This window comes from Dryas octopetala, chromosome 5, assembly GCF_963921425.1.
Source record: "Dryas octopetala chromosome 5, drDryOcto1.1, whole genome shotgun sequence".
NCBI classification, from domain to species: domain Eukaryota; kingdom Viridiplantae; phylum Streptophyta; class Magnoliopsida; order Rosales; family Rosaceae; genus Dryas; species Dryas octopetala.
This window is the reverse complement of record NC_141370.1, coordinates 20315889-20342788: the sequence shown is the minus strand read 5'-3', so window position 1 is coordinate 20342788 and position 26900 is coordinate 20315889. Positions and strand designations below refer to the sequence as shown.

At 38.1% G+C, this 26900-nt stretch overlaps 5 protein-coding genes and 1 pseudogene across 12 annotated transcripts in view; 1 reads left to right on the top strand and 5 right to left on the bottom strand.

The window, feature by feature from the left end:
* Positions 1-4651: 4651 nt before the first annotated feature.
* LOC147285520 (non-specific lipid transfer protein GPI-anchored 1-like) lies at positions 4652-5619 on the bottom strand (annotated as a pseudogene).
* A 731-nt stretch (positions 5620-6350) lies between these two features.
* On the bottom strand, positions 6351-20538 carry GRV2 (DNAJ heat shock N-terminal domain-containing protein). Of its 3 annotated transcripts, XM_086243440.1 has the most exons (22): positions 19660-20538; positions 18562-18795; positions 18290-18377; positions 17984-18192; positions 17583-17684; positions 17443-17505; positions 15089-17329; positions 14459-14821; positions 14109-14249; positions 13611-14003; positions 13016-13510; positions 12159-12382; positions 11719-12063; positions 10780-11074; positions 10104-10562; positions 9670-10015; positions 9242-9585; positions 8664-9128; positions 8304-8428; positions 7917-8040; positions 7477-7545; positions 6351-6804 (listed from the first exon to the last, which is right to left on the bottom strand). In XM_086243440.1, the coding sequence occupies exons 1-22, from the start codon at positions 20119-20121 to the stop codon at positions 6598-6600; spliced, it is 7794 nt and encodes a 2597-aa protein (XP_086099566.1). In that variant the 5' UTR covers positions 20122-20538; the 3' UTR covers positions 6351-6597. The 3 variants fall into 3 exon arrangements, with proteins under 3 accessions (XP_086099566.1, XP_086099568.1, XP_086099567.1); XM_086243442.1 differs by lacking the exons at positions 18290-18377; positions 18562-18795; positions 19660-20538 and having other exon boundaries at positions 17583-17656; positions 17984-18080; XM_086243441.1 differs by lacking the exons at positions 18290-18377; positions 18562-18795; positions 19660-20538 and having other exon boundaries at positions 17583-17694; positions 17984-18054.
* Positions 20539-22043: 1505 nt separating this feature from the next.
* Positions 22044-24571, bottom strand: LOC147285518 (polyadenylate-binding protein-interacting protein 6-like). 2 transcript variants are annotated; one of them, XM_086245171.1, is made up of 4 exons: positions 23966-24571; positions 23767-23881; positions 22676-23107; positions 22044-22356 (listed from the first exon to the last, which is right to left on the bottom strand). In XM_086245171.1, the coding sequence occupies exons 3-4, from the start codon at positions 23051-23053 to the stop codon at positions 22291-22293; spliced, it is 444 nt and encodes a 147-aa protein (XP_086101297.1). In that variant the 5' UTR covers positions 23054-23107; positions 23767-23881; positions 23966-24571; the 3' UTR covers positions 22044-22290. The 2 variants fall into 2 exon arrangements, with proteins under 2 accessions (XP_086101297.1, XP_086101296.1); XM_086245170.1 differs by having other exon boundaries at positions 22676-23056.
* A 201-nt stretch (positions 24572-24772) lies between these two features.
* LOC147285517 (HXXXD-type acyl-transferase family protein) lies at positions 24773-25726 on the bottom strand. Its single transcript, XM_086245802.1, has one exon. The coding sequence runs from the start codon at positions 25724-25726 to the stop codon at positions 24773-24775; it is 954 nt and encodes a 317-aa protein (XP_086101928.1).
* Positions 25639-26046, top strand: LOC147285516 (uncharacterized). The gene has a single exon (XM_086243502.1). The coding sequence runs from the start codon at positions 25767-25769 to the stop codon at positions 25923-25925; it is 159 nt and encodes a 52-aa protein (XP_086099628.1). The 5' UTR covers positions 25639-25766; the 3' UTR covers positions 25926-26046.
* A 431-nt stretch (positions 26047-26477) lies between these two features.
* Positions 26478-26900, bottom strand: part of LOC147285515 (Major facilitator superfamily protein) — a 5855-nt gene continuing 5432 nt past the window's right edge. For all 5 annotated transcript variants that reach the window (XM_086243497.1, XM_086243498.1, XM_086243496.1 and 2 more), the window contains one exon: positions 26478-26900. This exon is cut by the window's right edge and continues 93 nt beyond it. In XM_086243497.1, coding sequence (XP_086099623.1) covers positions 26860-26900 — 41 coding nt within the window. In that variant the 3' untranslated portion in view covers positions 26478-26859.

The window sequence follows — 26900 nt, the reverse complement described above, 5'->3', positions numbered from 1 at the left end:
ATTGATTGCATTGAAATCAATCTCTATAATCGATTTTGCAGATTTACTTTTTCTGTAGCTATAATTTCAGTTTGTATTTTGTAGTTTCAGTTGCAATTTCAATTGTAATTTCACTAATTCTCATATTTGATGTACAAGTTTGAATATGAAGTCTCATAATTCTTAAATTATTTGTTACTGTAACAGTTTCATAAAAACTTACTCTTATTCTGTATGTTTGTTTGTTGTTTTATTAGTGGGCATATCCAATGTTTTTTCGGAAGGTGGTATGCATATGAGAAAGGTGGTTTGGTTAAGTTTTTGAATTGTCAGTACCTTGGAATTAACAGACTCTTCTTAATCCTAGGTATGACGACGTTCAGTCCAATTACGCATTTTCATTTACATGTTGATTTCTGGTACTGGTAGATTAGATTAGGTCCTTCAGCAAGACAGCTGCAATAGGAAAAGGACTGCATTCATGTTATTAGAGCATGTAAAATGACTTTTTGCTATATGATATGCTATATGCATTATTTAGCATGACTTTTAGTATTTAGCAATAACTTTTGTGCTTTTTGCTCAAATGACACAAAAGCTATACTTGTATGTTAGTATGTTTATATTTTTAATATATTAATATATATCTTTATAAATTAAATTTAATATATTAAATTATTTTAATAATTATATAATTGTAAATACTTTAATGAGATTTTTAATATGAGCCCAATATTAAATATATTTTAATATTATTATTTTAATACCCAAATTAATATTTTAGTATTTTTCATGTCAAAGTCAAATTTAGGAATTGTAAAATTTGAATACATGGCCAATCAATCCATGATAGCTGCCCATTCTCATGCCTCTTGCTGCCCATCCCCATGCCTCTTGCTGCAACCTTTTCCATTCATGTGAATATTTTTTCCTCTATTTTTCCTCGTGGGACCCAGCACTTTTTCAACCAATCACTTTTTTTCAGTTGGTTTTTTATTCTTTCTTGATTCATACTTTTCAAATAATGGGTCCACTTTTTTCTTGAGTTCCTCAATAACAATTGTTAAATTTTCTACTATATATAGTGAAAAATTTAACAATAGCATAGCAAATGCTAAATTTAACTATACCATTGTAGTGAGCTTTTTTATCAGTTTTACTATATTTAGCATATAGCATAGTATTTAGCCATTGTACATGCTCTAATAGGTCACATATAATTCGAGTTCATAATTAATTACCAGTTTTTATTACACCCATGTTCATAATTAATTAATTAATTAACTAACAGTTCATAATTGTACCCTTCCTAAAAAAATAGCCCAATACATTAAAAGAGGGAAAAAGCAGGTAATAGCTGTCATGGGCACATGAAGATGGAGGAAGGAATCCATGGTCAGACTTAAGAGAGACTCGGATGTTTCCATTCCCAACAACTTTGAGCCACGTATATATAACCTTAATTAAAGAGACTCCATAAAAGATAAAACTTGAGCCCAGATGCCAATTATGCCATATTTAATTAATGCAGCATGAAACATCTCGTTACAATCCTTATATCATCAATGAAAATCAAGTTAATAATAGTTTAGATCAAATTAACTTAATAATTTGCTTCACGTACAATATTATTATTCTTGTCAATGAGTAATTGTCGCTTGTCATTCTCTCTTTTTCCTTTAATTTTTGACAGAGACATATAATCTGTATAGATGGAACGTACGTGTTAGGACTTGCATGCATTGGCCAGGGAAAAAAGAACGAAAAATAAATAAAAATTCAAAAGCTGGCTTTATGGTTGCATTGATGCCAAACAGTTGAGAGATAGAGACAGAGAAATGATCAGATCGATCATGTGGTGCATAACAAAGTGTCAGGAGACAGGTCAATGTTACACAACCAACACATATATAAGGCTATATATATTTGTGTACGTGTATATATATATATATATATATAAAATGGTTTTTGATATATGACAAGGAATTCAAAACGTGTTCATAGATATATACCGTGCTTAAGGGGTTAATGTGGGTAGGTTAGAGTTTGTTGAACAGAACTATATATTATTAATTCCAAAGGAGCTAGGAGGCCAATTGGGCAAAGGGTCTCAATTAATGTCAGAAACGTATTACGAAATCATATATTTGTGGTTTTTAATCTGTGTTTAATATATGAGCGTTGTGCTTGTAGCTAGCAGCATGGTACATTGGTACAGTACTAGTATCATACATGGCCTCTAATATAGTTAGCTCTCTCAAATTTAGTATCAAATTCTCAATCATGCATATGGGTGTACGTGTTTTTGGTATACCGACAATACAGTTTTACTTAAATCCGATCAGATTGCGGTGGCCCATATTCACTCAATATATATAGTCCATATATAGCCCACATCATCATGAAATATTAATTCAACTTAATTAATTGCTTACGGTTACGTGCGTGCCATCCAAGCACCCAAAATGTTAAAGCGGAAAATATTAATTAATTTAAGGGCCCGTTTGATATTCAACTTAATTTTTTTTTTAAATGTAAGTTTTTAAAATCAATTTTTAAAATTTGAAAACTTGAAAATTTGTTTGATAGAAAATTTGAAAAATAATTTTTAAATTTTAAAAATGATGACAACTAATAAAGAAGGAAGTGTAAAAAAAAAAAAAAAAGATATTTTATCATTTTTTAAAAAATGCATGTTTTTGAATTTTTTTTCTAAAAACTGTTTTTGAAAATGGTTTACCAAACACGTTTTCTTGACTAAAACTTTTTTTTTTGTTTTTGAAAAAAAAAAATAGTTTTTGAATAGAATGCCAAACAGGTCCTAAATTTTTTGTAAATAAAGTCGAAATCTTTCTGAATAACACAAATCATAATGCAGTGCAGGATCCGATTGCGCAATTAGTATTAATTTTGAGTGATTAACTTCAAGACGATATCTCGCATACTATTTTTGTCTGATTTTTACTTAATTACATGGCATCCGGCCATCTTAATTATAAGGACAATTAATCCATCATTATTGTTTAATAGGTAGCTAGTTTTTATTTTGCAAATATTCGGATATATCACTCAAATATTATTTTGCAAATATGATATAATAGGTTAATCCAAGAATGGTCCAATTGCTTGGTTTCTATCAACAATTAGATTGGGACAGGAATAACTTCATTGTTAGCATTCATATGTTTTTGCCGAAATGATGTGCCCATAATGTTCTTTCGTTGTCTTGCAATATTATCATCATCTACAAGTTCGGCACAATTAATGTGTTAAAAAATCATTTGAAGTTGGTTTTGGTAATATAGTGACATGAATTGACTAAGAGTAGCCTTGGACGAAAGTGACGAGGTAATAAATTGGAAAGTACTTGGGTCACCCTACTTGCTCAAATTTCGATTTCGATAATGTTGGTACATGATCAGAATTGTTCACTTTTTAGATAACCTACTAAAAAATTTAAATCAATCGGAAATCGTTTAGTTATATAACTGTCGTTAATTAAATAGAAAAAATCAATGGTTTCTGATTAAAGAGTGGTTTTTTGACCAAACTGTTGATTTTTTCTATTTAATCGACAACAGTTATATAATTAAATGATTTTCGATTTAGTTAATGTTTTATAGAGATAATCTATAATAAGTGATATAAAAAGTGAACGATTTTGATTATGCGCTGAAATTACCAAAATTGTAATTTTAGAGAATGGGTGACTTACTGTCCTTATAAATTAACCTCATAACTAGGAAGTCAACCATGGTGAGGAAAGTAATAGGCTCATAGCTATCCCCAACAATGGCCATGGTGTAATAGGCTTATAGTTAAGAGTGGATGTCCAAGCTTATTAATTAATACCAGTATTTGACCAACATAACCTTTGAGTTTAACCAAACTGGTGAGGAATTAAAAAATGAGTTAAAATTAGGATTAGTTCAATGTTGAATCACTTCTAATGTGTAACAAACTGGGCAAGAGTAGGTGGGCAAGAATAGCCCACAGACTGGTCAGTAAACTATCTTAAGCTTTGGGCTGTTAAGGCTTTCTTGGGCCAGAATTGTAAGTACGCCACATAAAAGAGGGCTAAACTTAGGTAAATGGGTTGGGCTTCAATTGAGCTCATCTCTCGAACTATATTATACTCAGAATCTGATATTACGAAGAAATCTAGGCATTCATTCTAAAACTAATTGACTATAGCCATAGGAGAAGTAGGTCAATCTCTTAAAAGCCATTATGCAAGGCTTCACATGCATTTTTAATATGAGATATTTCTCTCAACATGCCTTCGCACGTGTGGCATCATTCAAGCCTAACACGTGGACAATTCATATTGGGTGACATGAGAACACGTGTGGCCGTTGGGCCCAACACACAGTCTGCTCTGCTACCATTAAAAAATCTAGACATTCTATTTGAATAATTTTCAGCCCATCATCACATCTAGAGTGACTGCTTCCACTTCCCATTGATATTTTTCATTATGAACTAATTAATGATCAATATATTGGATGGGAAAATATTTTCCGTTTCATAATTGTAACAAGACAGGAATATGGTGATCCTGTCAACATAGTATTGTTGTTACTTTGTTATTATAATAAAATCCAAACAAGGTGTTACAAACTATATTTCCCGACAAATTAAACCCTCTGATAATCATCCCATGCACAGAAGCTCAAATCAACATCCATGCCACTGAAACCATCCTCATCAAGTATCCAGTCTATGTTGACTCCAGTCTTGCTCCATTGCTAGTGCTGCTTGGAGTTTTTTTTTGAGCTTGTATCAGAGACCCAGAGGAAGAAGAAGAAGAAGAAGACCCAGATGACGTAGTTGACCCAGATGATGAAGTAGAATTAGATGGAGGAGAAGTGGGTGGAGACTCAGTTGTGGAGGATGGGGATGTGGTAGAATTTGGATCTGATTCTTTAAAAATCTTTGCATCCGGGAAATTTGGGGCCAGGTTCAGTATTCCTACAAACAAACATATATCAACCAACAATCAATATTGCTACATGCATGCATGTTATATATAAAGGATTCGAACCATAAATCATAATAGTACACATTAGGACTGTGGATATGCTTAATTTCATGTACTTACATTTATATAAAAGAAAATTTACTACCAATTTTCCATGATTATTAATTAGTTCCAAATTATGTAGATTTATTTAAATTTAAATGTATAACAAGAGACAACGTTATTTGCACTTTTCAAAAAGCTTCTTGCACTCTTTTGGAGGAGTATAAAGAACAACATATATAGTTATGATAAAGAGTAATGACAATGTTATTTGCACAAGTGCACTTTTCTAAAGAAGCATTGTAAGAAGCTTTCTGAAGAGTAGGTGCTAATAGCGGTGCCCAATGTTAATGAATGGGAAGATGACTAGGGCAGCAATCAGAGACACTGCCATCGATGTTGCAAGCGGAGGGCATTGGGAGAGGCAGAGTGGTATTGACAGCTGGGAGGCCCTTGGAAGGGTCAGTGCTCTCTTTGATGACAACACACAAGCACTTGGGCTTCTTGCCCTTCACTTTCTTGCTCTCATCATCTTCCATTGTTCCTATTGATGTCATGGCCAATGAGGCCACCACAATACAAAGCACTACTACTCTAAATTTCTTTCTTACTCTCATCATATTTTTGTGTTTTAGGGGATATGTTTTTTGCTTACTCTCTTCAACCTTCTTTCCCACTCCTTTGATCTGTTTCTTCTATTGTTTTTGGGTTTGGAAGAGTGAATGTAGAGTTAGGTTAGTTGGTTATTTATAAGCTTCCACTCTTCATGGTTGAGCAGCTTGAGCTAACATTCAATAAGGAATGGACAATATTGGCTGAATTGATATATGTTGGGATGCCTTGAGAAATGGGATTCCGTACTCCAATTCTCAATGACAACCATCGAAATGCGTTTATAGTGCTGGCTATTGAACATGTAAATGGCTTTTATCAAAATGGAAAGGAAAATGAAAATAGGCTACAAAATTTTGGTAGTAAGACTATTCCATAGGATTTCTCTATTTTCTTCTATGTTAATTCTCTATAATTTTAAATTTTTATCACTCCAAATGTATTTGTTCCCTACGCTTTTTTATTTTTTCCTTAAATGGTTTTATGTTAATTCGTAAATAAGCATAAAATAAAGTGCAGTTTATCCGAACTTTTTTCTTTCAACTTTCTTTCCCATCCTACATGACAGATAATCTGGCCACACCACATCATCCCCGTTTTAAAAGTAAAAAAAAAAACTCACATCAGATCATATGTCCACATAGGTTGAGAAAAAGAAAGTTGACCGTTAAAATGTCGGATTGGATAGCATTGTCCTAACATAAATGATAAAAACAAAAAAGAAAATTGTTCATGATGAAATCACACAAAATCACTTCACCAATATGGAGGAATTGAGGAAATAGCTTGACTCAATATACAAGTGGCGAATCCCTCTTTACATGGAAAAACGAGTATTTTTTTTTCTCTCTCACTATTCCTTTAGAAAATGGCAATAGCTACTCAGTCCCAGTAGTCTACCCATCACAGTGTGTGTGGGTAGACAGGGGAAAAAACTTAAAAACTGTACATGTGTGCTATACAGAAAAGTAATGAGTCTGTAGTTATGAAAGCTGGTCTTGTTTTCCATTCAAGTCAGATGTAGTTGAAGCAGAAGGTCTCAATGGAGAAAGCTGTGGTGGGGGAGCTGCAAGGGCATAAGTGAGTCTTGATGATGAACTCTCGATTAGCCCAGCAACTCCAGCGGCAGCGGATTGAGCACTTGAAGGGAGGAAAAGGTCATGTTTCTGGTCTTTATAAGCACTCCAAACCTGAAACATGAGCAATTTTTCATTGCAAGCAAGAGCAAGATTAGATATTGTATTATCACTAAAAACATCGGAATGGGAGTAGATCGAGATCTGATATTGAGCTGGCACTTGGTATTCGGATTATAACCTAAGCCTTTATAAATTTCAATTTTTCAAGATTTTGACTCCAAAAAACCAATATCTAGCCCAAAGAAATAAAACTTCATAGGCCTAAGAGGCTAAGCCTAAAATCAATTACACGAGCTGCATAACCCCAGATCCAATTATAAGCCCAAGAAGAGCTCACTGTTTGCTAAAACTCATCCACGCTAAGAATGTTCTTAAAGGTGAAAAAGAGGGGGAGGAATACGGGCGATGTGCATTGCTACATTTTAGGGAGTTGGCCTTAAAAATAAAATAGATATATTATGTTCATGACCTTATCACTCTGAGACGTGGCTAGTTTCATTTCCCTTATTACCTCATGCATTTAAGTCTATGTCACATGCAAGATACATTAAAATTATAAATACTGTATACAATTCAATCAAATTTATGTTAGAAAACCGAACCAACCAGTCCAGGTTGGGTGTTGGGTGTTGGGTGTTGGGTCAATTTGACTGGGTTAATCAGTTTTGCCTAGTAGCAAGCAGCAAAAGAGTACAGTGGACACAAATAAGGGTCAGGACTTACATCTGAGGAATTTAATAAGTCGCGCACTTTAGTACAATGAGCCCCCTCCGTTGCAAAGGCATGCAAAACCTGGATGAAAATAAACCATAATTTTGAAGCATGCTAAAAAAAAAATGAAAATAGCTTCGATAGTACAATTTAAAACATGCTAATCAAATGCAAAAACAAAAAAAAAGGCACTCAAATATAATTCAGCACCCAAAGAGAAGAATTCTTCCCCCCCCCCACCCCCACTCCCAACCCCAAAATTTTGAGTTAATTATCAATAAAATAAACTCGAATGTTGAAATCTTTGTGATACCTAATTGATGAGATATACTATATCCTAATGAAAATAATATTATAGCAGAAAGGCAGGTAGAATTTTCCTTTACATTTTAAAAAGGCAACGAGAAATCAGACAAAGTAATCATAACACTTTTTGATGCAAACGTTCTAACCTCAATTGCCAGCACCCGGCCAATAGATGCTTCAGATTCATTCCATTTCATCTGAGAGCAAAGTCCATTCCTTCCCCCAGCTCTCCAATCAAGAAGGCCAAGAAGTACTTCAACAAGACCAACCCTGTTCTTGTTCACAGAACTTGTATCAGAAATTAGAACATAAACTCTTTCAAATTTGAGCATAACCGACACAATCTGTCATTGCCAATGAGTGTGTGTGTGTCCATTATTAGCTTTAGTTGGCATTGCAAAAGTCTGGACATGAGAACATCAGGTTTGCAAGGTGCAGACCATGTAACCATGGACTGGAAAATGTGGATTAATTACTGGGTCTAGACTGTGATCAGTCAAAAATAATAAATCCAGACTACAAAAGTTACTCACTTAAGTCCTTGTGCTACAAGTGCATCCCTAGCTCGGTTTCCAGCAACCACAACACGTTTTAATGTCTCAAGAGCTAGTATGCTTCCTCCTTGCCATCCTATAGCTTTCATTAGAAGAGGAACTACCTGCAAAATTGAACAGAGGTAAGCAAGAGGACTGAAAAATTAGACAATAGAACCATAAACGACATAGTGAGAATTTATAGCCATCAGTAATTCCTGCATGGAATTCCCTCTGCTCACTTCAAAAACCCTACTACAAAATTGGGTAAAAAGGCAGATAACTACCCTCTTAAATAGTGTATGGTTACTAGATTGCCAAGTAAAAGTATATACATCAAGGGAAAATAGTTTTACACACCTGAGGTGTTCCTACACTAGTTGCTGCCATAGCTTCAGCACATGTGGTGCTAGCTGCAAGTTGATGCAGAACACGTAAACAACTGAGGCGCACGCGTTCTTGGAGAGTTTGAGTGGGCTGTGTGGATCCATCATCAGGTTCGTATGTTCTGTCTGCATAATTGCCATTGTTTACCTCCTCTGATGCCATTGCTTCTCGTCTTCCTTCATAGGCCACAGCAGCCACGAGTTTGGGCACATATCCAAGATATCCAACATGATCTGCAAGTGCAGGGTGCACTCGCAATAATGAAACCAAAGCAGCAGACAGGAGCAAAGGAAGTTCAGGGTCAACAGCTTGTGTGTCATAATGTGTGGCAGCAATGGATGTCAAATACTGATCTAGCAGTCCTTCCAAGAATCTCTTCGGATTTCTGAGAGGAAATTTAGGATCTTTTAAGAATAGCCTAACATAGATTCCGCCAACCTGCATGAGTTGAAACTGTGAGTTTTTCAAACATCAAGACATATTGAGATGAGAAAGAAAATAAAGAAAAAGAACACATCGCTAGATGTAAATATGGCATAATCATGTGCTACCTGTGGCTCATCTCTCATTTCTTGCTGCCCAGATGCCTGCTCAGGTACATCCCAATCAACCACACGACCTTTCATCTGTTCACGGTATAGATCTGATGACATGGTTGCAATTTGTGCAGACAAAGAAGCAGCCATTGCTGGTGTCCATACAAGTTCTGGAGTCTCAGTAGTCTGTTCAAGGGCAACTACAACAGCCTCACCAGGCCCATCCCTAATAACTGATACCAAGCCATCAGGAAGAAACCTTGCCAATGTTATAGCAACTCTAGGCCCATGCATTGGCTGCCCAACAAGCTTTCCCAACAAAGACGCTGCTGCTGCTCTTTGTTGTAAGGAAATTTCTTCTGCAAACAATGAATTATATCTTCAATGAAATTCAATCTTCTGAATTAACTTTAAGAAATAAGAAGGACAGGAAAATTCTTTACCCTGCAAAGGCAAGAGAAGTTCAAGGATGTAGACCACTCCACCATGCTTGGCAGCTGCCCAAGCAAGTTCTGGAGTGCTTGCCAGAGCATATAGAACATGAAGAACCCCTTCACGACAACTGGGGGCCGAATGAAGCATTTGTAATAAAAGAAGAAGGCTAGATCCATCTGCAACCATAGCCTCCAAGCAGGGAGCATATGTAGTCAAGAGTGACAACACACTCAGGCAAAGTTGAGGAATGTTGCTTTCTGATGCAACAGGCACGGAAAAGCATTCGAAAAGAGGCAATAGCCTCTCTTTAGTAGAGAAAATTGATGCCAAATTTGGACTGCTTGTCAGTAGGTTCTGCAAGATAATACAGTCAAATAAATTGTCAGATCACATGGAATGAATGGTAAGTTTGTAACTCAACATACACAAGTGAGCAGAATACCTTAAGTGAATTCAATGCAAATTTAAGGTTCTTAACCACTTCAAATTCTTCCTTCTCTGCCATTTGTCCATTAGATACTGCAATATCTTCAACGGGAACGCGCTGTTCATCAATTGGTTCAATAGCCGTATCACTAGGGTGCTCAGATGTCTCAAGGGATGAACCATGCTGATTTGGTTCATTCTGAACTTCAGAATCTGTAGCACATCGATTGTGTACTAGATATGATATAAAATCGATTAAAGCAACACAGAAAGCCTCTGGTTCGCTGATCTCAAAATCCGGTTGATCGTTGTAGACCCTCAAGTAAACATTGCCAACATAGAGTTCATTTGATAGTGCCTTATACAAAAATACATGCGAATCTTTCAGGTCATAGGAGCCATCAGGACCCTGACTTGCACGTTGCTGATCCACAAATTTCAACAGTTCTCCTCGGGTTGAAGAGTTCCAAATAATCTACAATCACAAATATATAATGCAATCATCCTTAAAGAGAAATAATATTGAAGCACAACCAAATGGTCCTGACATAGGTGTTCACGAACTATATGCTATTCGATATTCTTTTTATTAGTATATTAACTATGCTATATATTATGATACTATGCATATAAATTGGCCATATGATTTTCTTCCATAAGAGAGATGAAAACATAAGGAACCAAAGCATTACCTCTGGAGACTCCAAGTTGTTGTTCAATTTAGATAGTAGGTCTTTCGGTACTTGATCTCTTAACATACTGGCAAGCTTAGGAGTCAACAAAGCTTTGAGGGCATCAACTGCAGTTTGATTATAAGGTGTTGAACTCCCATCACTACACAAACCACTAAGCCTTGATAGAGCCTGCGAAGCACGTACAGCATGCATATTTTTCGCAATTTGTACACTAGTACCAACACCATGTGATTCTGTGGTATCTGATTCCTCTGCAGTTGAGTCATATTGAAGCAGCACAGGCAGAAGGTACCTAAGACAAACCCAATTCAACACAACAAAGTTAAAAGCTAATTACTTTTTTTAAAAACATATTATAACAATCAGTGTATCACCAACAAACCATAAACATTGAGAGAGAGAGATTGGCTTTTCAGTGACAGATAACACCATTTACACTGGCAGTTGGGATCAAGGATTAATAAGCAATTGATTCTGATGTATATGGATAAAATATTCATTGTCACCCAAAAACCAATGTTGGGAGTGGGGGGATCTTGCAAAGAAAATAATAGTATTCCCACCCCCACCACCCCCAAATGACAAGAAACCCATAACCCCCTTTTTGAGTCAACAACAACATACTGATCTGGTTAGAAAGGATCTGTAAATCAATCCATAGTCAAGACGAAAATGACAGTATTTTCTTGCCCACTTGAAAAAGGCATCTGTTTGATATACATATCCAGCACGAGTTATATAGCAGTAGGTTATTGCTTGCCTGGTTGGAATTATGTCTGTTATTATTATAGTCTTCTTTCTAGTTCCACATAATTATAAAGGACAAAAAATAATGTAGGTAAAATTGACAAGTGGAGATGAGTGACTGATCTGAGATTCAGTTGAGTAATGAACAACCTTGCAGCTAAAACCAAGGAATTGTATAAGCTGACTTACCATAAGACACCAGCCTTCAGCAAGGCATCCTGCAATTCAGTGGACACAGAAACATGGGCAATAGTCTGGAGAGCAGCATCAACAGCAGCAGGTACAAGCTCAAGTTCAGTGCAGTGCACAATGTCATCAACTAGTCCAGAATATTCAAGAATCTCAGGCCAGGCACTCTCAAATTGACTCAAAACGCAAAAGGTTCGCATCACATTTGTAACGATTATGGCGGATGGTTCACTTGCAGGAGTAGTTGGATGAACTACACACATGCAACGGGAAAGAAGATTTGCAAGAAGTTGTATGCCACCATCCCTCACAAGCTCTTCACCATTCAATGAAGAAGAGGCACACCTAACAATGGAAATATAAAGCTTATATCACATTTTTGTCAACATTCAATTAACATAATTTAAAAAGACGAAAAAGCTGGAAAAAGGGGTGTTTACGTCAGCCAAATAAGCTCTGATGCTGCCACAAGGAGAGGCGCTCTATCTGAGGAAAGAAAATTGTTATCATCCTTGTCCACAGTAACTGCATTGAGCAACATGGGATAACCAGCATATTTAAATGGCTCCAATATGTCTCCATATCGTCTGTACAAGATACACTGTCCTTTCAATAAAAGCAACAATCGCCAAGACTGAGGGCCTTGCAAGCCTTGCATAGTGGCCTACAAACAAATAATACAGAGTTGACTATAGCAAACTTGAAACATAATACAAGATAATACAGAGTTTCCAAATATCTTGACACAGAAGAATACATATCATCTTTTGTTCAGTGTCCACACAAGATAAAATATATACCAATGACTACACAAGAGTTTTGCAAAACTCCAAGTCCATGACCCAAAATTAAGTGCTTACACAATACACATGCATACTGAAAAGATCCATATTTAAAGGCTCAAAGTATGTGTCAAAGAAAAATATACATACATACAGGTGCACAACCAATTTTTACAAAACATAGAATACTGGGAGGTAGAAATGGCGTCCACTACATAGATAAGGACTCGAAATAGCCATTACAGGTCTATTACGGATTTAAATCCTTCAGTTTCTATTACCAGATATTGAATAGGTTCATTAATGCAGCATTCACACACATCTTATGAACCTAAAAGAAGGGGAGGAAAAGTGAAAGCAACTTACACAAACTAAAAAGGACCAACAGCCAATTCTGATGAATTTTCTAGAGGTTTTGGAACAAGATGAATTCTAAAACTTTTGGGCATAACCAAAATTTAAGCATGTTTATATTAAAATATACCAAGTAACCAGTTCTGTAGACCAGTATCTACCTGCAGGCGCTCATAAGCTTTCTGTACAGCAAGGAATTTCTCCCTTCCTTCAGGATTTTTATCTGGATGGTATCTCATGGCAAGTTTCCTATATTGTCGCTTAAGCTTTTCTTCATCAATGTTTTCAATCTTCTTGGATATGCTAGACATCTCCTCACCCACCTCAGAAGAATGATTCATGTCGGCTTCGTCACTTGATACATCTTCCAAGGAAATCTCTAATATTTTGCAAGCTTCTTCTTCAGAAAGATCCATTGGTCTTCTTGTTAACTCCTCACGCCACATTACTAATAATGACTGTAGAAACTCAACATGTTCCACAATCGGCCAATTTGGAAATCGAATCTCATCACATAAGTTTCGGAGGTAATAACGGTGACACCACATTTCATCTCTTAACTCTGGGTATGTCACTGGTGGCATAGGTGCGTATTCATACAGAGAATGGCAGTGCTGTGACAATTTCTGGGGAAAATCACCAAGATGCTGCAAAACCTGGTGGAAGAAAAGGAGTTTGAGTTCATTAATATCCTCTTTAAGCACAGTAAGCAAACAAACACATAAGGTATGAGCCTCATTTGAAGCTTCCAGATACCTGACGAATCAGATTTTCTGCTCGCATCTTGTGAGTCCATATAATCTCTGGAGTATCAGAATCAGAAACCATTGCAGCTGCAAATGCAGCCGGACCACTACGCTCCAATACATACAGCAAAGATTCAGGAAGAAGCCCGCCCAATACACTGCGTTTTGCAAGAGGCAAGGAAGAGGAAACCGCAGCTTCTTCACCACCATGAAATGCTTGATGAACATGAGTCACTGAGAAGAGTTGGGCGATTGAAAGGAGATTAGATCCAGGGTATGCCAGGGAAAAATAGAAAGCGCCTGTGCTGTATAGACGAATCAGGGCCTTAGGATTTCTGGTAACTACAGCCTTCAGCAAAGCAGCAGCACCTTCTACAATACTTGGCTCTCCAGAAAGCATAGCCTAAATTAATTTGGACAACAAAACAGTGATATAGTAATGCTATTCAAGCATACTTCTTGACAAGGGCCACATTAAAAAATTCAAAATAAACCAAGCTAGAATCACCTGAGCAATATACGGTAGGCAACGTGGACTTGACAAGATCCTTTTTACTCTAGGAGTAGGGGTAACAATTTCTCCAGCATCGTCTAAATCTGAATGTGCAGATACCATGCTATGTAATATGGACAAGGCTGCCTCCCCAACCTGAATACAAAAACCATACATTAGAAGATACAAAAACAACAAATCAATTTTTTATCTTAAGGTTTAACAAATGTTAAAAATTAATCGAAACCAGATAAACATAAATGCAGTAAAAATATCCATGGGGAAAAAGATATAGCTAGAAACAACAAGTGTCCAATCAATTCAACATAGATTAACTTTAATTTCCATGCATATTATGACTGCACCTGAGTTGGCGTGAGAACAGGAACTCGAACAGCTAGTGCCCAACGAAGTTCACGAATATCACGCAGTCTCTTCCAGTCTAGCATCCCAGAAGCCCAGCACCTTGTTGTCCAATCAATAGCCTTCTTTGACCAAAATCTTCTTATGGCATCCTTTTCAACAGGTCCTACCTGTGCTCCTTCCTTGTCAGTAAACATCCACTCCTTAAGTGGTTCCATGAAAGCAGTAGCAGCAATCAAATTAGATTGCAAAGGAATAGCTGTCCTTTCTGAAGCTTCATGAACCGCTGTAAGCAGATCAACAGCTAGCACACATCCTCCAACCAAAACACAAGCCTCCACATTTGACAAAACCTTCATTAATGCCTGAACAAACAGTAAATATAGAGAAAATATCATCTTTTTGGTATTGAATAATCAATGAAAAGGCCATTGTCAATTTAGATTCTATCTAATTCTCAGCAGAGATTCAATTTACAAACACAAAGGACAGCAGAGATTTCAAAGAAACAAAACAAAATAAATGTGCTTCACCCAAACCAGCACCAAAAATAGAATAAAAATAGCATAAAGGAACTCATGTGCCAGCCAATTTGAATTTAAAGTGAGAGATAAAAGAATAAAAATGTGTACCTTCAAGAGCAATAGAAGGCGGTGCCTCAAAGCCCTATCATCTGTCCTATCCAACAGAACTGTAATGTGAGCAGTGCCTTCAAAGGAACCAACTGTTATGTAATGCTGTTCATATACAATGGCCATTGCCCTTGCACAAAGCTCTCGTACCGAAGATCCTCCTCCACCTCCAAAACCATCTAGTCTTCCCATGTCACACCAATCATCAGATGCACCCATTTCATCAGGAACAGCACCATCTACTGTAAGCCCAATGTCTGCATCACATAAAAACCGATGGTAGAGTGCTCTAAAGAAGGCAACTGGATCACGCAATGGAAAATCTTGTGCCCTGCCACCACTGCCACTCTCAAGCAGTAAACGCAAATAATACTGACCCACACAAACTTCTTTGGACAAGCTAGCATATCTAACAGAGAACTCAGAGTAGTTCCAAGATATCTGCGGCACACTGTCTTGCCCAGTCATAATCTCAGCCGTAGCACCTCCTGGAACGATATCTTCAGTACGCTCCTTCTCAACATCTAACTTATGAACCTCAGCCTTCAAAGCCTCCCTCAACTCTTGCCTGGTACGCTCATTCCAGATCAAATCTGCACGATTATGATCAAGGCTAAATGCTCGCCAGAATTCAGGCCAATTACAAAGTAACCTACCAGATCCCACAGGAGTGTTTTCCACAACAACCTGAGCAGGAGCAGGGAGGCCTGTGTTTTGGAAACCAGCAACAATGGAATCAGAATCAGTTGAGATTGAAGTATTTGCTTCCAACGCCTCACGAATACCTGTTGACTGAGCATCAGCTGTTGCCACAAAAGCTGAATGATCATTTTGTGGAACCCCTTTAGAGGCTACTTCACCAGTCAAGTTTTCACCAGTTTGAGCACCAGAAGATTGAAGGGTAGAAGCCTGTCCAGAACTTGGATCCAGTGCAGACCTTTGAGAGTTTTCTGACACTTTAAAAGCACCAGAACTTGCCTGTGTCATGGGATCACCAACTTCATAATTGTTTACAGAAGGTAAGGACTGCTCTTGAGATGTCGATCCTCTTCCTGCACGACCTTTTCTCTGTTGGAGTAAGCGTCTCTGTCTTCTACTGGTCAAGGATCCTTCTTGATTCACGTCTTCTGATAGAGCTCCATCAGGACGGGTGTGCAAATAAGCAACAAGCCCAGGAGGCAGAACTCTAGATAATAAATCCAGAGCTGGTTGATATGAATCTGCCCAGAGAGCAACAAGCTGTCGACTAACCTCACGTCGCTCACCAGGAGGAAGGAAGAATGCATGCAACAAATGTCGCAGCAAAGCACCATCACGCAATGCAGCATCACGCATGGACTCTGCTGCAATTGCATCTTCTTCTGCAATTGTACGCATAATCACAGCTACTGTTTCCCTAACACTTTGGGCAGGATGTCCAAACAATGCGAACAAACGACGCTTCAAACCAGCTACTTGGCGTAACAGTTCAACAAACACTGTGTATTGTGTTGTCTCACCATGAGGTTCACATATCATTGCCTCAAGAACCTCAACAACAGCCATCGATAATAACGGTGATACAGACATAGGCTTCAGTCTGTTGACAAGTATAATAACATAACCATGCTGAGCAAACAACACTGACTTTGTGTGCATGATTGTGGCATGCTGCTCTCCTTTAGAATCCGTTAAGATATTTGTATCCCCAGGACCACCACCAATAAGAACTGCAACAAGCCCCGCAGCTTCAGCGGCTACGCCTTCTGAACCATTTCTGAGTAAGCCCATTATTCTTCCAACAGCGGCAGGAAAAGACATGACATGTGATGCAGCAGTTCTTGAAGCTAGTAATCTACGCAAACATGCAATAAAGCCCATCACTGTTGCAGCTGCTTTAGGTGAAGGGGGTGGCAAGGGAAGGGACTCTGGAGGAAGATTCGGTGTAGCTGGAAGCATTGTTATTAAAGCCATCAAAGTCACCTCAGGTACTTCTATGTTAGGAGGAACTCCACTATACGGTATACATGCATTGAACTCTCTTATTCTACGCCATAACTTAGCTCTTGATCCAGGAATGGAACCACCTTCAGAAACTGCATCTTTGGCAGCTGCTGCTAAGTGCTTCAAATGCATGGATGCACTCTCTATATCTGCAACAGGGCGTTGTAGTACAAATTGTAAATGGACTCTCCCACAAGGTGGATCAATGCGATGACCAGGCATTGTCAGTCTTGGTAACAGAGTCACTGCACACTGACCCTGCAAAAATTAAACCCATGGGTCAACCAAACCACATGAAATGCAATGATGATATTATGGCAAAAATTCAGGGTTAAACCCTATAATATCCACAAAAGAACACATCTACCTACTTCTGTTTGCAACACATCCCGAACTGCTGCAAGTAAGCTGTCACGAGACGTACTTGCATAAACCTACAATACATCATAAACATCAGAAACACCACCCCAAAATAAACCAGTAATTCAAAATGAGGGTAACAAATGCTCACATGGATGGGGCATCCATCGTTGAACTCAATTGCAAACATCTGGGGCTCCTCAGCGAATCGAACAAGAGTGTTTACTGCAGATAAAGGTCGAACAATAACAGCCTGCACACATCTAGTGACTATTCTCAACATTTGATATAATTCCACAAAACATGCACTCAGAATTTATACACAAGTAAAATCCGTAAAAGATTTTAGGGAAAATTTAAAAATCTATTTTCAGACTCAAAATCGGTTATATGACCCAATTCTAAGATGCCAGCCCAGTGCCCTAACCTATGGGAAATGATTAAAATTCGACATCTTTGACATAAAGGAAGCTTAATTCAAGTCTATTGCCTTGAACTTCATGGCATCAACCTAAAGCCTATATAAATGCTTTAGTAAATTCATTAGCTTACTTCATAGTTCTCTGGGCGTCTTTCAACAAGTGAAACTTTTGTAAGAATCAGTTGACGAGATACAGCATCACCATCCTCCCCAAGTCCACCTTTTGGGCCAACACTCAAACTCAACCCTGGAACATTTAGAGTTCCACGAGCAGCAGAACGCAACCTTGTCACAGACCAACCTCCGCATGGAGTTTCGTCTGCTCCAACTGCCTCTTTTGCTGCATTTTACAGATAAAATATTAAATGAATAACTAAATAGACAACTTTATTGGAACACAGAGAACAATAAAAAATATAGCGTTTATAATGAGCTACCCCTTCGCTTTATATACTCTGCTATAGTGAGAGATTGAGAAGTTTCCACGGCTAGTGACAACCCAACCAAAGATTTTGCTGTTTTTGTCTGCAAAGAATTTATTATAACATAATTACTGATCCAATGGGCATATCCCAAAAAGAATTCACACAGTATAGAAGGGTTTTTGCATGGGGGCACTTCAGACATAAAAATTAACCTTACAGAAAACGAGCATTTACATAAACTTGTAAAAGAGTTAATAAATTGAACAGTTCAAGGTCAGCCATACCAAATTTGCAATGATAGCAGAATTTGTGGTTCCAGAAGCAGCTTGAAAAGCTTTAGATTTTCTTCCATATAAAGGACAAAGAACAAAACCTCCATGTTCAATACCTTTCTTCCCATAAGCATCAGAAAGGAAAATGATGGCAGGGGAATCAAAATCTCTGAAATCCAAGCACCAGCGAAGGTCTCCGCTTTTTAAATCAACAAGTTCAACCCCAACATAAGTAACTTTTAATTTCTGCACAAGCCATCATTTGTTAAACAAAATCATTTTAATAGTTACAAAGAGTAAAACAAACAAATCAGTCCCAATTGCTTTGCAATCCAATAAAATTATTGACAGTGATGTGGCAGGTGGACATATCTATTCTCGCCAAGTACAATATATAAACTATGTATGTATCTTATCTCTGTCAATAGTGACACTGATTTAAGGAAGCTCAAAAGCGCCAATTTAGTAGCCAAGTTTTTGATTAGTTGTTTCATCAGGCTTTAATTGTTCATTGTCCATGCAAATGGCTCCACAGTGTCAAATAAAAAGAAACAAAACAGCGCATTAACATAATGGGTTGACGGGTTGACGATTGATTGGCTGATAAGATGAAGTGTTTACGACCAAGAACAGCAAAGAAAACAGAGTTGATAATAGATTATCAGATTGTAACCAATGCAATTATAGCAATAAAGTGAAAGGGCAAAGAATTAACAACAAAACAATATAATTCTCTTCTCTATGATATGGAGGGCACTTCTCCTATTGAACATTCAGCATGACAGGCACTTTAATTCTCTTTCTAGATGATATGTTCAGTGTTTTATATTTATGAGTAACATGCATGCATGTTCCACAACTAGAATACCTCAAACAGTGCCAGAGTTAAAAACGATACATATGTTCAAGTCCATTTTTTGGGTTTTATCCAAGTAATAACTACCATGACGAGCAACCCCATTTTCTAGAAACATACTTTACACTAAAGCAATCAAATTTTTTTACTAACAAATTCAGCACTTGCCTACTGAATCTTCTACTATCAATTTAGCACAGTAAAGTATCGGCATTGCCCAAACACCAACAAGCATTGCAAGAGAAGCAACTTACAAAAGGAACCCACTCGGCATTTCGGCGCCGGAGATGAAGCACGGGAAACTCGGCAATAGCGCCCAACCTACTCCCCCTAATTCTATGCAACTCGGTCAGAATACTCGCCCTATACCTCGACGAGAACTTCATGTTCTTGAATTTGCCACGGCCGTCGGTCCGAAGACTCAAATTGAACTCATTGGAGTTCTCGTCGCGGCCAATAATCGGCGCAGCAGTATCGAAATCCGCAGCAACATCATATGAATTGGTGACGGCGAGCGTGTTGGGGTCCAAGGTGGTTATGGAGGCACTGGAGATGCAGAGAATTCGCTTGTAGCGTCCGCGCCAGGAGTGCTTGACGACCAAGTAGCGGGCGAGGTACTCGGGCTCTTCGACGGGGGCGGGGGCAGGGGCAGGGGCAGGGGCAGGGGCAGAACGGGAATTTGAGGAGGAGGAGGAGGAGTGATTAGAGTGGTCCATAGTAGTGGTGGTGGGTGCTCGGGGGTTGGGGTTGTGATCAGATGCGTGGCGGCTCACGGATTCTATGTGCGAGAGGTAGTGGAGGGTGTGAGTGCGAGGCGCATTGTTCGGCCGGAGAAAAAACCAGAGTCCGACGCGGGCCTGAGCCGATGGCGCCGCCGCCGCCGCCTGAGACCGAGACTGTTTCGCCCCCAGCTCTGACGGTTATTTACGCGTTCTGCCACCGCAGCTTCCAGTTTTGATTCGATCAAAGCCCTAAACTTACTAAACCTTCTGATTGCATCGTCTGAGAAGAGTTTGGGGACGCGATCGCAAACAAATTTTTGGATCGAACAAGTGGAATTCAATTGAATAAAGAAAGAATTGAGTTTTCAGAGAAAGAGAGAGGACAGCTGGGAGGAAGAAGAAAAGCTCTGCTTCGCTGTGTCTGGTATCACACTGTCAAAGCACGTCCGGCTGGGGCTTTAACATAAGATACCGTCACATGACGGTGACCTAGATTCGATGACGTGGCAGATGATAAGATCGTTCATTTTTTACTTGCCTACGCTGTCGTTTGATGGAGGGAGCAGTATTTTGTTTTTCACTTCGGTTAGGACTTAGGAGTAGTAACTCGTTTGTTTACTTTAATTAGGACTGGTAATTCGTTTTTCGCTTTAATTAGGACTAGTAATTCGTTTTTCACTTTAATTAGGAATTTAGGAGTAGTGATTCTCTTCCTTTTTTTGCTTTTATTTCTTGGCTTTCTTCTTCTTTTTTCTTGGGATTTTTTTTCCTTGGTGGTACAGTTTGTAGGGGTGGGCATTAAGATCGAAAATACCGAAACTATACCATTCCGTATCATTCCATATCGTTTGGTTTTATTCCATTTTTTTATTTTCAAATCTTGTACCGATCTCAAACGAGATGAGATCGGTCCTGAAGGTTCAATACCGAGATGGTCTCGTCTCGTACCGATTAATTAAAAATTTATTTATTTTATTAATGGGCCCAAATAACACTAAGCTCAATCCATTTTTTAACTTGTTTTTATAGCCCAATAAATAACACTAAGTCCAATTCTTCCCAAGTAAACACTACTACCAGACAGTCAAATTGGACAAGCAAATAAGGAACATATGTGATAGGCTTTTGAACTCTTGTTTTCATAATCTTTGCTACTTATTTGGACACCCATTTATTCACAACTAATCAATGCATGTCAAGTATTGTGTGCAGCTGTACACTGCAAAACAGTCAACCAGTCAATTGAATTTTTTTTTTTTTGTCTGGGATCGAGATGGTGACGAACTCATACCGAACTAGTTTGGTACGAGACGAGATGGTACCATAATCCTAAAACTCCAATCTCATCCCGTACCGATCCCAAACTCAAATCATGAGATGGGAACAGGATGAGGTGAGTCTCGTCCCCCTCCATCACGTGCCCACCCCTAACAGTTTGGACATAATATTGATACTACTACTAATAATATTTAATAAAACCTCTTCTAAAGTAATGTAATATATTATATATATGTTTTATTTTCGTTTACAACTTACAAACATCATATTTCTATAGAGTTTATTTTTTATCACCACAAAAAGGTGATAGGGAGCATTACCAACATAGTGGATGAGTGACACGTGTCGCAAAAAAATGGTCAAGTGACATGTGTCACCTATTCATCATGGTGGTAATGCACCATAATAAGCAAAAATGAATCCTATTTCCATATAAGCATTTATGAATCAAGCTGTGCTTGTGACTTCAAAGAAGTTATTGGGATGATTAGCAAGGTATTTGGGCTTGGGATAATCAATTTTTCCATTTTTACCGATGGGAAACGACTCAATAGTCAACAGGAAATGAATGAAGTGATATTTTATACTTGCTTTGCTTTGAACGTGAATTAATAAAGCAATTAAAGTCAAGAACAAAATAAATTGAACACAGTTTGTAGTCTTCATTGTAATGACTAATGAACATGTATGCTTTGTAAGAGAACTACACAAGAGTAATCAATGATGGTAGAGACGACTAAAACTCCCAAATGAAAGCAAAATGCAAGCAGTTATACTGTACATGTATCGCCAAAAAGAAACTCAGCATCTGAGGACCTACTTCATACAACCACAACATCCAAAGAAACACACCACCATTTATGCTCTCTCTCTCTCTCTGTAACTTCATTCTGATGCATCACCAGTATCCAAGCTGACTGGAAGAGATTTAGAAGCAACAACAGGGCAGCACTGCAGAATTATAACAGTCAACACAGAAAAAAAGGTAAGAATGTGTAGAAAGCAATTTATCTATAGAGTCAAAAGACAGAACATAAAATCTAATGAGCTAGCATCTGCCAAATTTTATATGCTTAAAAGAGTGACAACAAATGACCATCATCCTAGCATTTTATTCAAGCAACCCATAAGAAGCAAGGCTACAACAGAATTATAACATAACTGGTACCACTGCACCCATTACAATTAACAACATTAGAGGCAATATAATTACCTGCAGAAGACTACATATATAAATTGAAGCAACAACTAAAATGAATATAGTTTGTACCTCAAGTTCAGTTAGCATATTAATCGCGGCTTCCAAGTCACCATCATTAGCAGAGTAAACATCAGCAAGGCACTCTTCTGATATGTTGGGAAACATGATTGTCAGATAAGCCACATCTATCTCAGAATCTTCATCCATGTACTGAACTTCAGGCTGATCGCTTGTAATCTGTGAATCACTCTTTCCCAGACCATTGTCAATGTCATGGATGCTAATATCAGAAGAAGTTTCGCCTTGGAAATAGTACTGTTCAGCCCCACTGTGACCTTGGGAAGGAGAATTGAACAGAGCAGTTTTTTTGTTAGCCTCCTCTTCTCTCTTGTTCAATGGTATGTATGATGCTGCATAGGGATTCAAGGATGACATGGCTGGATTCATTTTCTTAATTCACACATTAAAGAGAAGCAAAAGCCTAGTCAGTACCCAGAAAAACTGAAATTGCAAATGAAAATAGGTATCAAATGGCAATATATATAGGCCTACATATGTTAATATATTTCCAAAAAATCTAATTGGTACCTATTTTTAGTAAACACTTGTGCAACAGGGGATGATGGGTAGAAAATCTTGTTTTGGTTGTTTCTTATTTTTTCTTGAACAAATTGCTAGCTAGAGGAAAAACAGATGATAAGAGTGGAAGGTGAGGGATCTTTATACAAAACTGGCAAAAACTTTGAATGAATACGCATATAGCTTTTCGAGTTCTTTTTCTTTAATTTATGAAAGTGGAGTTTAGAAGAGTACTGGTGATTTAAGCAAGGTATCACAAAGAGCTACTACATTCATACAGACAGCAAGAATTGCTTAGGAAGTTGTGATCTCAACCTATGATTTCTTTTTTGTTGAGGAAAAAGAAAAAGAAATAATACATAGAAAATACATGAAAATGTCGAATCTTAACCACGTGATGAACGAAAATTTCTATTCTAATTAAAGAGCCTGCAAGTGTGTTCTGCATGGTTAATAGATATTCTTTCCTCCATTTTCACAGTAAGCAAAAAGAAAGTGATGGAAGAAAATAACAGAGAATACAAAGACATAACATAATCAAGATTCGCAAGAAAGACATAGAAACATCTAGAAACACAAACCTCCTGTTTGCTTGCTGAGAAAATCTGGGAAAAGAAAGTTGTGAAAACTTGCCCAAGCTCGTCCAAATTCGAGTCTTTAGTTGAGAATGACAAGTGTGTTGCTACGTTCCAAGAACTGAAAAATTAATACGCATGAGTTTCACTTTCTTTTCCTACGGTTTCTCAATAACCAAACAGTGCGTTAAGAAGGAATTTATACCTGATTTGAATTTGGAAAATCGCGAGGAAGTCGTATCGTACGGACGGTGAGAGAACTGAGTGAGTTCGATGAGAACCGTTCGAGTTGCGAGTTGAAGGAAACTTGTAGCCGAATGAGTGAAACGGTTAAAGTCGGTTTACTCTATGAAAGAGAGCGAAGGCAAAAAGAGAGCTTTTCTAACGATACAGATTTTCGTTGTCGATCATGCATCATATATTCTCTTTTTTAATGGTAATCAGGCATTATATACTCTTTTTTTTTATCTGAATCGTGCATTATATAATACTTGGGTGGCTTTCTCTAAAATAAAAAATAAAAAACTTGGTTGGCTAAGAATTACAATAATGGCACCAACTATTAATTTTTTTTCATTTAGAACCATTTTGTAATCTATTTATTTGTAACAAAAATATTATTATTTTATATGCCCAACAATTGGTAGGCATTCCTAAAACTACACATAAAATATTTATATTTTTTTCTATCTGGCTACTCTCATAAACAGAATTAATAAAGGAATCTCTAAATTATCAATAATTTTAGAGTTACGAAATTTGTAGTATATATGTGACAAAATAAATGAATTTAGGCTGAGTTTTATTTCAATCTAAATGGAAAGCACACATACTGATATACACTTTGTTAATTTTTCTTTTTGATGAAAAAGACTGTGAATTTCTTAGTCATAGGTAGCTTATATATAGTTGGATGACAGGTACCCAAGCACAAGGACCCAAAATCATGAATTTTATTATCATCATTGATGATCAATCTAGTGTGAGTTTCAACCTCAATGTGTAGCTTCTATTACCTAACACTTTGATCATCACTGGAATCTGTAAGAGACAAAAGTTGGGTAAAGCAATTAGTGGCAGATTCAGGCAAGCAAATGCACACAAGCATTGCCCCAGCAGGATGATCATGAGCCTCTGGTTCTGGCAAGAAAACACAAACTTGTGGAGTTGGAGTGAGATCTATAGGACCCGCATAAATGGGTCTTCCCCATCCAAAATCCGTAGAATCATAGATTGAAAACCGAGTCCATTGTGTTATTGTCAATTTGCCTCCAAATTCCAGCCTTCTTGGCCTGTCTACTTCCACATAATCCACTGTGGATCTCAGATACTCCTCCGAAACTCCGACCCGGGCTTCACCAACCAATCGGGTTATGTCTGAAAACCTTCCATAAACAAGCTTTCTCACAGTGCTTGTCACACAAGCCAAGCACACTGCATTCCCATAAAACCCATCTTTTAAAGGTGGGTTTTTGAGCTTCTGGCGGGTATTGACAGAGAATGTGAGCCTGAGCTCATAGTTCAATGGTTTCACATCAAGTGCTTTGACCCATGACCTCCATATATGAGCTGCCATGGCATCAAAGGTAGTGCAGGTAATGCTGGGCATATCATCATCGTCTGGTTGAGCCAAGTTTTTCAGCCATGTCTGGAATTCACGGCTTATTCGGTAGCATTTTTGGACAGGTTTGGTTTGCCAAAGACTCATTGTTAGGCTTGAACCATCGTCAATTCTCATGAACTCGATATGTGGGAATTTCACAAGTGGTGGGTCTCTAGGCCTGAAAAACTCCCGGTCCCAACATGGCTCAGGGTTTGTGATCAAAGTCCCTGCTTTTGCTGTGGCGGCCCAGGAGCTCAGAAATTGCATAGCACCAATCCCATCGCAGATGCAGTGGCAGATTCTCAGCCCAAGGCTGAACCCACCACAGCTGAAAAGGGTGACCTGAGCAATCACCAATGGCATGTCAAGGACTTTGTAGGGCTCTTCATTTGGGAACCTAAAGATGAGTGGGGTCCATGCTGGGTTTGGGACTTTGAGGTCTCCTAAATCGGCCAAGGCCATTTCGGAGTGTGCCTCCACCATGAGTGCTCCTTGTTCTTGCCCAAAAAACACTTCCAGCTTCCCATTCTTGGCCTCTCTCAGCCTACCCGATAAAGGGTAGTAAGGGACCAGAACACTGGCAAGGGCATCGCGCAGTGTTTGCATAACAGGGGCTCTTTGGTCATTTTCTGATGCATAGAAATATACTGTTGGAGTGAAAACTCGGGCTCCAACCGCATCATCAAGGTTGGAAAGGTAGAGGGTTCGGCCAGGAGCAGCGGGAGTGGGCCCTGAGGGCTTGACTGGGCCCATATGGTCAATGGTTATGGGGATGTGCAGGTGAGGGAAGTGGAGCTCTTGAACCCATGGAGGAGCCATGAGAGGTAGTACTGCTGCAGATGGAGGCCATGTAAGCCACATTTGTAGAGAGTAATTCTCTTCTTGCATGCAAAGATGCTTGGGATTATAAATAGATGAGGAATTTAAAGGGCATTGGCGTGGAAGAGTTGGGTAGTGTTATTATTCATGATCTAAAAATATTAGTCATGCTGAGAATTCTGTGTCTTTGTGTGAAGCTTCTTCGTTTATTTTCTCTTCTTGGGTAAATTTCAGTGGACAAAGAAAGACGCATGGTAAATGCATGAAGAGGGTTATCGAACTGACAGATCACGTATTGAAAAGGAAAAATGAATACAAATACTTATATAAAAGATGGAGGCTAGAAACGGCCAAAACAAAAAAGATGGAGGCTAGAAGAGTGGATGGGCCTGCTTAAAATTACATGATACATATTTTGGGAGATGCAAGATTCTTCAGTCATACCTGTATAAAACACCTACAAGTTCACCAAAATTTTTCCGGACAAGAATCTGAAATAAATTTGCTTGTTTGATTTTTATATCCTTCCATGGTAACTACTCTTTTCCGAATTTGTATCATTTTAGCAATCATTTGCAACTTAGTAGGCTTCTAACAGCAAACACTTCTCTCGTGTTAAAAGGCACCTCTATTCTTGTGGAAGGAGCGCTATCTCAATTTCTTGGAGTGATTTTCCTTTAGTTTCCACCACATTTCGTTTCACGAAAACCACAGCCAT

What these genes read in the sequence shown, in the direction of transcription:
- LOC147285517 (XM_086245802.1), bottom strand. Translation starts at nt 25,726, where the DNA reads ATGCCATTGGTGATTGCTCAGGTCACCCTTTTCAGCTGTGGTGGGTTC.
- LOC147285518 (XM_086245171.1), bottom strand. Translation starts at nt 23,053, where the DNA reads ATGAATCCAGCCATGTCATCCTTGAATCCCTATGCAGCATCATACATA. An exon ending in ATATGCTAACTGAACTTGAG is followed by an intron (nt 22,357 to 22,675) that starts GTACAAACTATA and finishes ATAATTCTGCAG; the next exon opens with TGCTGCCCTGTTGTTGCTTC.
- LOC147285516 (XM_086243502.1), top strand. Translation starts at nt 25,767, where the DNA reads ATGAGTGGGGTCCATGCTGGGTTTGGGACTTTGAGGTCTCCTAAATCG.
- GRV2 (XM_086243440.1), bottom strand. Translation starts at nt 20,121, where the DNA reads ATGGACCACTCTAATCACTCCTCCTCCTCCTCCTCAAATTCCCGTTCT. An exon ending in AGAGTATATAAAGCGAAGGG is followed by an intron (nt 18,193 to 18,289) that starts GTAGCTCATTAT and finishes TGTAAAATGCAG; the next exon opens with CAAAAGAGGCAGTTGGAGCA. An exon ending in CTGAAGGCTGGTGTCTTATG is followed by an intron (nt 11,075 to 11,718) that starts GTAAGTCAGCTT and finishes GGTTTGTCTTAG; the next exon opens with GTACCTTCTGCCTGTGCTGC.